The sequence below is a fragment of the Pectinophora gossypiella genome, chromosome 27 (assembly GCF_024362695.1).
Source record: "Pectinophora gossypiella chromosome 27, ilPecGoss1.1, whole genome shotgun sequence".
NCBI lineage: Eukaryota > Metazoa > Arthropoda > Insecta > Lepidoptera > Gelechiidae > Pectinophora > Pectinophora gossypiella.
This window is the reverse complement of record NC_065430.1, coordinates 5,869,392-5,881,098: the sequence shown is the minus strand read 5'-3', so window position 1 is coordinate 5,881,098 and position 11,707 is coordinate 5,869,392. Positions and strand designations below refer to the sequence as shown.

General features: G+C 41.2%; 1 protein-coding gene across 1 annotated transcript; it reads right to left on the bottom strand.

Moving 5' to 3' along the window:
* Positions 1–392: 392 nt before the first annotated feature.
* LOC126378755 (alpha-(1,3)-fucosyltransferase B-like) lies at positions 393–2,297 on the bottom strand. The gene is made up of 2 exons (XM_050027137.1): positions 2,291–2,297; positions 393–1,618 (listed from the first exon to the last, which is right to left on the bottom strand). Exons 1-2 carry the CDS (start codon positions 2,295–2,297, stop codon positions 393–395), a joined length of 1,233 nt encoding a protein of 410 aa, XP_049883094.1.
* Positions 2,298–11,707: the final 9,410 nt, after the last annotated feature.

Below are 11,707 nucleotides of genomic sequence, written 5' to 3'. Positions count from 1 at the left end.
TAAATGCCGACACCCCCAATTGGGATATAGTCATGTGCTTATCATATGTTAATAACGACCTCCGTGGTCCAGTGGTTGAGCGCTGGGCTCACGATCCGGAGGTCCCGGGTTCGATTCCCGGTGGGGACATATTACAAAAAACACTTTGTGGTCCCTAGTTTGGTTACGACATTACTGGCTGATCACCACATTGTCCGAAAGTAAGATGATCCGTGCTTCGGAAGGCACGTTAAGCCGTTGGTCCCGGTTACTAATTACTGATGTAAGTAAGTAGTCGTTACATGAGCCATGTCGGGGCCTTTGGCGGCTCAATAGTAACCCTGACACCAGGGTTGATGAGGGTGGTACTCCACCTCACAACCCACACGATAGAAGAAGAAGATCATATGTTATTAAGTAAATAAATAATCCCACAACCAAATTGTTTCAGAAGCTCTCGAAGTTCTATTTGAATCAGCGATCTCCACATACAACTGGTCTACTCGTTCTTTTAGCTTCTTTATAATCTTCAGCCAAACATTGTTAAAATTGACAGAAGTGGTCAAAGCCGACACCGGGAGAGAACATTCGTAATGCCTCTTGGTCACAACACTCACCTCGGTGCTGTCTCTGTCATGCAGTCTCTCGCAAATAAAACATTGGAAGTGTCTTATAAAACTGCTGAAGCTATTCTGATAAGGCCGAGCCTTGATCTCATCAATGAGTCGCTGGTTGGAGATGCGTCCCAGCGTCTTGTGCTCGAGGTGCTCCTCGTAAGCGGTGTCGTTGTCCAGGAGGTAGTGCAGGTGCTCGCTGAGCAGCCTCGGCGTGGGGAAGTCCTCCAGCAGTATGGCCGACTTGCTGTTCGGCAGCCAGTCCCTGATCAGCGGCGAGCCGTAGTAGATCGGCACCACGCCCAACTCTATCGCGCGCCAGAACTTCTCCGTCACATAATCGTTGCAAACAGCGTTCTCTATGGTGACAACAAATTTGTACCTCGCCAGAAACCTGAGTAGCTCGTCCTCATACAGTTTGTCACCGTATGTCGTGTAATTCATTGGCAATTCCTTATTCTTCAGACAGCTTCCATAAGAGTCAACGTCGATGTATTTCATTAGTATTTTGACATACACCTCTCGCTCCGTGTACGTGAAACAATCCGACTGGAGAAACACAACTGGTGCTATTTTCTGTGGAAGAAGCTTATTCTTTGTCGAAGTCTTTACGAAGTATTTAGTGCTCTTAATGTGGTAGAGACTTCGCATCCAAAGCAGGGGTATTGGGACGTCGCTGTTTCTGCTGAAAGTTGACGAGAAATTGAACAGGTTTAACGCTTCCTCGTAGAAGAACATTGGTCTGACCTTGGGGGTCTCATCGTGTATCAACGCCCAGATAGTTTTCGGATCTCTTGGCAATGGGAACTTGTAGATGTCCATGGCATAAAAGAGGTAAGCTTCAGGATAGTCGGGTGCGGTGTTCGGAGAGTACACTGCGCAGTTGTATGCTCGAGAATCGTTAAAACAGCTCAGCAGTATTGGTTCCAATGGGAAGTAAGACACTGTGTAGGTGTACCAAGCTATGGCTGGGACCCCAGGGAAGTAACTCTTCGTACGCGCTCCAGTATGGTTGACATTGGGCTCTGCATTATTAATGAAAGGGGAATAGATTGGCGATAAAAACTGCGGTGGAATCACTGTTAAAAAGAACACCGTAAGCACAAGAAATAATACAACAGCTTTCACAGTTGAACACTTGGCCTTTTTAGACAATTTCCAATTCAAATAAGTTATATTTTCGCTCAACACAGTTCCACGCATTCTGTGCATTCAAATTGTGTTTGTTAAGTAAAATTTTCGGTTTGTTGTTGTTATGACGTGGTTACTGCATTGAAAATATTATTTTCTTAATTTCTGGACGTTTCAAACATGAAAGTAACCGTTTAGAACTTTGATAAATCCTCAAAGGCTTTTAATTATTACCATGAACAACTTATAGTTTACGACAGTGACATTCACTTTGTCATAGGGAAACTCACAAAGAGAAAGGAGAGAAAGATACTATTTTTTTTTGAGATTTTTTTTATTTTCTCTTTGCCAGTCTAGATGCCACGATGCCACATGCGTCAGGCAAAGACCAACACGGGGGGGAGTAGCCATGGCGGCCTGTCATAAGATTGAGCTTGAGCATACCTGACTCAGAATAATAACTAAATACCTGGTCTTCTGGTCCTATTTTAATTAGGCATAACCGGTTAGGCATATTTTTTTAGTCATAATCGTTTATGTTATAATCCTTTTGGCATGATGGTTACTTGTCATACTCTTTTACTTAGCATAATGTTTGTTAAGCCTAATGATGTTTGCCCTATTCTTGTAGGTATATCACATTTAACTTGGATACCATAGTGTAATAGTAGGTTAGGGTGCGGCGTACTAGGCCGCCAACATGTTTATTTAAATAGGTATGAATTTATGCTTAAAGTGTTTATGCTTTATCATATTATGTGTAAATAGTTATGCCTAATGTCTTTTATGCGTAACGATTATTAGGAATAGTAAATATATGCCATGCAAATTTATGACATAAAATTTTATGCAACAAAATAGGGAACCCTTCTTATACCATGCGCTATTCTATTTTTTTTTTAATGACTAAGTAGTGTTGCCACAATATCTAATTCACAACAGTTGGTATTCTGTGCCACTAGAAGGAAAAGCAACCTGTTGATTCATGAAGGCTTTCTTTTGAAAGGCTGCCTCCACTTCAGTATTATTCGGACTGACTTCGCGCGTACACGTGCCTATCGCATTTTAACTTCACAGAAAAGTTATCGCGAGTTTCAAGTTGTTAATTAAGCATGTTAAATTATGTACCTCTAGAAGAATAGTGCGGAAGTAAGAATAAGGGGACAGTTATTTTTATTTTATTTAAGTAAGTAATGTTTATTTTTTTTAGTGCGGCGAGTAATTCAAATTTTTTGGAATAAATAAATAAATAAAGAAACGATTGTGAAGTACCTCTTACTACTTCGCTTTTAAGTAGGTAAGTACATCAGCATCATTAGCCCATTAACGTTCCCACTGCTAGGGCACGGGCCTTCCCTATGGATGGATAGGGAGATCGGGCCTTAAACCACCACGCGGGCCCAGTGCGGATTGATGGTTATTAACGACTGCTAATGCAGCCGGGACCAACGGCTTAACGTGCCTTACGAAGCACGGAGGAGCTCGGGATGAAAACTTTTTTTTTGTGGTCATCCTATGTCCGGCCTTTGCGAAAGTTGCTTAACTTCAACACTCGCAGACCGAGCGCGTTTACCGCTGCGCCACCGAGCTCCTCCGGAAGTAAGTACATAAATACAGTAACCAGTTTATTGTAGAATATGGTGCATCAAATTGTATTATCTTATCCGCTGAAAAAAGGGACGGAACCATTCGTGCTTAATTTTTGACGTGACTCTTTGTAGATTTGCCGCAGATGGCATTAACTACTTGGCCGGACAAATGGGAAGCGAGAGCTCTCATCCGGTACAAAATTTTAGACAACAGGCCTGAGGGTGCCCAGTTGGGCGCGCTTCGGCTCAGGGCGTCGTCTGAGAGGAAGAATATTTGAAAGAATTAATCGAAGTTAAAGGGTCGATAGCGATAAGCGCTGAATGAGGGAAATCGTCGACCACGCCGGCGGGGTTGGTATCGGGGTTTATTTTTAGTATTTAGTGATATAGCGGCGACAGAAATACATAGGTACCTAATTCGTGAAAATGTCAAGTGTCTAGCTGTCGAGGTCCTGAAGATGCAGTCAGACAGACAGACAGACAGCGAAGTCTTAGTAATAGCACACCTCGGACACTTCAAACAAAACACCTGATTTTACACAGACACTGCACATTGACGTTATCGTACACGCGCATCTGTGTGTGTGACATCTGACCATACGATTCAAGTCTAAAGTAAAACCGAGGGGGTGAGGTAAACCTAGCTCAGCCGCTGGTGGGGAGCGGAGAGTTGCCGTTCTTTACGTAGTATAGGTGTACCGGGACGCGATTTAAAATCGAAGATTGCGGTTGATCATCACCTGTTTCTTCACTAATTTTACAATAAACAATGCAAACAATCTTTCTTGCTTGTGATCGAAGTAGTTTTTTCGATATTCTTACGAAATTTAGAATAATTTCAATCAATCTTTGGAAAATCTCAGTATTGTTGACAAAACATATTGTACTTTGACTTGACAGGAGATTCTTTTTTTGACGTGACTTATTGTACATTTGCCGTAAATGGCATTAACTACTTGGCCGTACAAATGGGGAGCGCTGAAGGCTCTCACCCGGTACAACGTTTAAGACAACAGGCCTGAGGGTGCCTAGTTGGGCGCGAACCTCGGCTACTTGACAGGAGACAGTTTAACATTACCATAGGAAAATCAATATTTTTTACTTTTTTATGCCATCAGATTCTGGTAGACCTATATTATTCCTTATTCTATAGTAATAGAATCCCGTTTTTACCCTGTGGGTACGGATCTCTAAAGAGCTCATCCGAAATAGAAAATTGTACCGATACAAGTTAGTTCGCCCCCTAAATAGTAATTACAATATGAATACGATATGAATCAGTAGAATCGAAGTAATGTCCACTGACAAAATGTCAACAGTACAAAATTAATGACAATATTATGAGGAACGTGTTAAGGGGGCCTTGAAATAACCCTGTCAAGGACGAGAAAATTGGGGCAAGGTATAGATAAAAGAAAAATATCTTTAGTTACTTTCTAATATCGGTGCATGAAAGCCAAAGAGAATTTAGAATAGTGATTTTTTTTAAATATAATACAGTACAGTAATGTAATACAGTAGTAATCATATACGTAATTACATACATACATAACATAAACAGCCTATATACCTTCCACTGCTGGGCACAGGCCTCCCCTCATCAACCGGAGGTGGTATGGAGCATACTCCACCACGCTGCTCCAATGCGGGTTGGTGGAGGTGTTTATACGGCTAATAGCCGGGACCAACGGCTTAACGTGCCCTCCGAAGCACGGAATCATCTTACGTTTTCGGACAATCTGGTGATTCAAGCCTGAAAAGTCCTTACCAAACAAAGGACAGTCTCACAAAGTGATTTCGATTTCCAAATCGTGTGCCTAAACGCTCTAACCACTAGACCATGGAGGCTGTTATCCTTTATACTTTTTTTAACGTGCCTTATTGTAAATTTGCTGCGAATGGCATTAACTACTTGACCGGTACCATACATATTAACTTTATGTTAGTACACATATTAACCTAAAGCATAAACATAACTTAAAAATAAAGCAGACGGAAAAACAAAATCTATAGGCAAGTATCTATAGAAAAACGCAAGCTAGGGTGAACGTCCTGAAATAGGCTGTTGTGTAAATAATATATGCCACAATGCCTTCGTTCCCAAGGGAATAGAACTGCGGCAACCTGAATGTATGATTAAATTATACCCCGTAGGAAGTTACTTTGTTTCCAGTAAACGCCTGCAACATTTGAAATGCAAATAATATTTCTTGTGTTAGTTTATTGCTTTTATATTTCAACAGGCGTATTTTATTATACTGAAGACCATCAAGATATTATGGCCTCGAACGTCCTCCGTGGTCCAGTGGTTGAGCGTTGGGCTCGCGATCGGTAGACCCCGGGTTCAAATTCCGGTGGCAACACATCTCTTTGTGATCCCTAGTTTGGTTAGGACATTACAGGCTGATTACCTGATTGTCCGAAAGTAAGACAATCCGTGCTTCGGAAGGCATGTTAAGCCGTTGATCCCGGTTACTACCTACTGATGTATGTAGTCGTTACATGAGCCATGTCAGGAGCCTTTGGCGGCTCAGTATAACCCTGACACCAGGGTTGATGAGGTTGGTATTCCACCTCACAACCCACACGATAAGAAGAAGAAAAATCAAAGTAGGTACCTTTTTGTGTCTGCTGGAGTCTTCTGAAGTCTTCTTCTTCGTAGTTTCGTGTAAGTATATTTCCAAGCTCAGATTTTTTTTTCTCTTTTGACTTATTGTTGATTCGCCGCAGATGGCATTAACTACTTGGCTGGCAACCATTTACGTAGACCATTCGGTTCGGCATTTTTTATTTTTTTATTTTAAGTATTGTTTTTATGATTTTGGTTTATTTTTCTTTTTGTTTTAGATTGTTTTTTGTCTGTGTACTTATTGATTTCCGTGTGGTTTCTGTCCTGTGTTAAATGTAATGTACCTGTCTGTCTGTGTCTGTGGTGTCCGGAAGTAAGAAATGTTTCTTTCTTTCTTTCTTTCATACCGTTATAACAAAATGGGTTCTTTCATCCAACTTGTATGACAATAGTACGGTTGAACGTCCTGAAAGAGCTCATACAAAATGCATGCGGCAGGCCCCTACGACTGAAACACTTTAATGCACTGCTTTCTGTCACGAAACACGAAACACGTTTCCCTATAATTATTTATTAAAAATAGACACAGTAATACACACACGACAAACACAGACCTACGGGGTATAACGTAGAACCCTTGCCCAGGGATAAATAATAATAACACACCACATTTAGATTAAACTGTCTTAAGGGGCCTCTACGTGTTGGCTTCGACCCCACGCACGCCTTCCAAAAGTCCGGGCCTCCATAGGCCCGAGATATGAATAGAAGAAGAAGCCTGCAATGTCCTTACCAAACAAAGGACAGCTTCACAAAGTGATTTCGACAATGCCCCCATCGGGAATCGAACCCGGACCTCTAACCACTAAACCACAGAGGCTCTTCATTCAGTAAAACAAACATTATCTATCTGGTTCATCACATATAACTTTTTCAGATCAGAACTATGATAACAAAATTGTCAATAAGGGTAATAATTCAATCAAGTTATGTGTGTCAGTCAATATCTACCTATTTGTTTTCATACATACAAACACATACATACTTAAAACAAAGCCTATTTCCCTCTGGGGTAGGCAGAGACTATGGAATTCCACTTACTACGATCATGACACACCATGCATGCTCGCAGGTTTCTAAGCCAAAAAAAAAGTAATAATATTAGCCAGCCAATAGAACCCTTGCCCAGGGATAATTCAAATTCAAATTCAAAAATATCTTTATTCAGTAGGTAACATAGTTACACTTTGAATCATCAATTTTTACATAACGAACGTCTCATCCGCCTAAAACTACTGCAGCTTCTCACAACCTGTATAGCCGGGGAAAAGAAGCTGCAAGAAAAACCTCGGCACAGGGCCCTAGACGTTCTTTAAAAAAAAAAATATACGGGTGCAGACCTCAACGGCTGCAGAGGCGGAGATGGGAGCCATGGGTACGGCAATGCAAGACAGAAGGGGCAAGTCACAGGAACTGTAACCTGGAACCTGCCAGAGGGCAGCAGTAACTGTCAGTACTATTCAGAGGCGGAGGACAGGAGTCCTAGTACGGCATTGAAATAGACTATTCTGGGCGCCATTACACTCGCGTCAGACAGTGTACTGAGGGGCAGAAGGCAAGACGGAAACCACTGCCCTATTTTTCCCTAAAAAGTACAATGCTACACCGACAAGAGCATCGTTACATGTCAGGGGCCTTTGGCAGCTCAATAATAACCCTGACACCAGGGTTGATGAAGTTGGTAATCCACCTCACAACCTACTTTGCCTTGCCCTTGGGAAAACCAAAACAAAAAAGAACTCTCTCGTTGCGGTGTTTGTTTATGCGATGTGATATTGTCAATCCGTCACAGTACTTAATACTCCGACCAAAATTTTCACCAATATACTTACATCAACATAATGATTAGGGCTGCATTTGGTGACCCACTAACACTAATAGCTGTTGTCCCTGCGATATTTAGGTCAACTGCGACTGACTTGTCAATATTTACTTCTATAATAACGATCGTAAGGTAAACAGTCTTAATTGTCCAAATAACAACACAATGGCCCCGATTCCTGCAGACACCGCCTAATTTTATTTTAAGTTTTATCCGTCATTTTCATATCCGTCGAAAAGGAAAGGGACGGATAATTCACAGCTCTTAATTTTAGGAAGAATGAGTAAATGAATGAATAACCCGGGCGAATCAAATAGGTATGTCGCTGGTATGCAATCCGTTTGACGTGCTGGCTACTTACCTGTGTCGGGTTATTGACTGATGTAAAATTTTTAGACGGTTGTTTTAGATTTGTCCTTAAAATTTGTCCTTTGTGCTTGTCGATTACCCGTCCTTTTCCTTTTCGGCGGATAAGAAAATGACAGTTATAACTTAAGATAAAATTAGATGGTATTTACAGGAATTAGCACCAATGGCGCTAATTCCTGTAGACACCATTCTGCCAACCCTTGCCCAATGGCCCAAATTGGGTCGTGTACCAGGTTCCAGATAAATTATGAAATTCTAATTACAAATAAAGACAGATCTAACACTAACGAAAAACATTTCCTTTTTTCAATTTAATTTACTTACTTATGAATTTTAATCAAGAAAAACGTAATAATAAGTCCGACATTTTATCACGTTTTACTATGACGTCACAGTGTGCTTTTTCATACAAATTCCATAGTAATTTCGTGTTATGACATTTAGTATTCAAATTCAAAAATATCTTTATTCAATAGGTAACATAGTTACACTTTGAATCGTTAATTTTACATAACGAACGTCTCATCCGCCTAAAACTACTGCAGCTTCTCACAACCTGTATAGCCGGGGAAAAGAAGCTGCAAGAAAAACCTCGGCACAGGGCCCTAGACGTTCTTTAAAAAATAAAAATAAACGTAAAATATTGGTATACAATTGAGTAATTTAGCTGCCTAATATCAGTTTTCAGACAGTAAAAAGTAACTGATTTGACTAGTTGGAAACCAATTGGAAACTAGCCTTAAGTAGCTTCATAAAGTTTTTTCGATTCTGCTCCGCACGACCCAAATCCCCTGGTGTTTGCGGCTTCCAAATACATCCCGCTTAGGGACGGTACTGAAAAGTATCGGCGTCCGAAGGACGTAATATCCCGACGACCCGATTACTCTAGCCACAGAGGCGGCCAATCAGCTCGCGACAGCAAACACTTCAGAATCCCGATACCGACCCTATCGATATCGACCCACTAGGGTCGATTAATTCTTTCTAATATTCTTCTTCTCCGACGACGCCCTGAGCCAAGGATCGCACCAAACTGGACAAACCAACCCTCAGGTGTTGTCTTAAGAAAAGTGCATGACTACTTTATCTTTTTTTTTGACGTGACTTTATTGAAGATTTGCCACAGATGGCATTAACTACTTGGCCGGACAATTGGAGAGCGCTGAGAGCTCTCACCCGGTACAAAATTTTACCTAGAATACACCCAATTTTTGTATCTTGTAACAATAATTTAACAGCCTCCGTGGTCTAGTGGTTAGAGCAGGCCCACGATCTGGAGGTCCGGGTTCGATTCCCGATGGGGACATTGTCGAAATCACGTTCTGAGACTGTCCTTTGTTTGGTAAGGACTTTTCACGCTTGAATCACCTGATTGTCCGAAAAAGTAAGATGACTCCGTGCTTCGGAGGGCACGTCAAGCCGTTGGTCCCGGCTATTAGCCGTAAAAACACCTCCACCAACCCGCATTGGAGCAGCGTGGTGGAGTATGCTCCATACCCCCTCCGGTTGATTGAGGGGCCTGTGCCCAGCAGTGGGACGTGTATAGGCTGTTTACGTAACGTACGTAACAATAATTTGGTATTCCTTTTATTTCAGAAATGAGCGGAAAAACAGGGAAGACATCAAAATTTGCTGCCATCGTACTTCTAGGGACCAATCTAATTGTGATGGTAAGCTTATGAAACTACTTACAAAGACACACTCTTTACTTTTTTTTGATTAGTACATTTAGTGAACACTAAACCCTTAACAGTGTTACTACAAAACACAAACTAAAAATAAACTAGGTTTAAAATAGTATTTCGCGCCACGAAAGAAGTCGGCGGATTTTAATGAAACTAACTTGACAAGTCATAATAATTGTATGCAGAATCTGTGACAGTAGCGCCGCGGCCTTCGGGACTTCTTTCGTGTACGGATTATATTTTAAACATAGTTTATCTTTTAGTCTTTGTTTTGTAGTAACACTGTAAGGGTTTAATTTATGTCACGACCAACATACAGTCATAGAATAAGGAACAATAGGGACCAATCTAATTGTGATGGTAAGCTTATGAAACTATTTACAAAGACAGACTCTTGAACTTTTTTTAAAAATGATACATTTAATGAACACTAAACCCTTAAGGGTTTAATTTATGTCACGACTAACATACAGTCATAGAATAAGGAACATTTTTTTTGACGTGACTTATTGTAGATTTGCCGCAAATGGCATTAACTACTTGGCCGGACAAATGGGGAGCGCTGACGGCTCGCACCCGGTACAAAATTGAAGACAACAGGCCTGAGGGTGCCCAGTTGGGCGCGCAACACTTAGGCCGGGTCTCGACGCAACACGTGGAGATGGGCAGAGAAGAGCGGAGATATGCGGATTTAACCAATCATAGCGTTCGTGAGAGCAAAAAACGAAGACGCTCTGTCACTCTCTCCCCTCACGGTGATTGGTCGATTCCTGCACATCTCCGCTCCTCTCCGCCCAGCTCCGCGTCAATAGAAACGCAGCCTTACAATGGGCCAGCACTTAGTAGCCTCCGTGGTTTCGTGGTTGAGCGTTGCGCTCACAATCTGGAGGTCCGGGTTCGATTCCCGATGGGGACATTGTCGAAATCACTTTGTGAGACTGTCCTTTGTTTGCTAAGGACATTGCAGACTTTAATCATCTGGGGGTTTAAAAAGGCCATATCACAGCAATGTTCCTTATTATATTTATTGAAAAGTATATAAAAAGCAAAGTTATACAGGCTGCTAGGGTGAAAACTAGTTTTGCGAGACGACAAATGATAGACAATCTGCACCCTTATATAACCAACTCAATGAAAAACTAGAAATCTACTTCTTATCTAAATTCGAATGTAGAAAAAAGATTACTGCATGGCTCAAATTATTAGATTATAAGGAAATAGAAAAGCTTTTCGAATACTTAGTATAACACTTATCCCTAATTAGTATTAGTGTAGAGGACCTAATTAGTGTCCTTGACACATACACACACACAAACACACATACACACACACACACACGTTTGTTTTCATATTTTCTTTATTGTTTACTTATAATACGATGTAGGTATACTTCAGGCTTTTGGTACCAACAAGTACTTATGGATATGGAGGAGCGTGACCTTCTGACACAGGTGTTTCACACTTACTAGGAGGTCACAACTGCAAATATTATTATGTACCTCTGTTAAAGAAATAAATATATTTTTTTTATGCCAAATTATTAAATGTGACCTTTTTAGACCCTCTGTGGAACCCCATTATCTATGCTCTGGGTTAAAAGTAGCATGGAGAATGCTACACCGACAAGAGCGTGGCTCTTAAATTAATGATGATGAGTCTGAAAAGTCCCTCACTTGCCGGGATTACACGCGTGTACCAGAATGGAAGGTCGTCAATCAATCGCACTGAAGGTTCAGTTGTGACCTTGTCTAGATTTCAAGGTAAGAACTAACCAGTTGAATTATCCAACTGGGTCAAGAGCTATTGAATTTACGCAAAGTTCATTACCTTAAAGGCGTTCGTCATTTCTTTTGAGCCTTGGACTCACGTTCAAGGCTTATTACACCAAC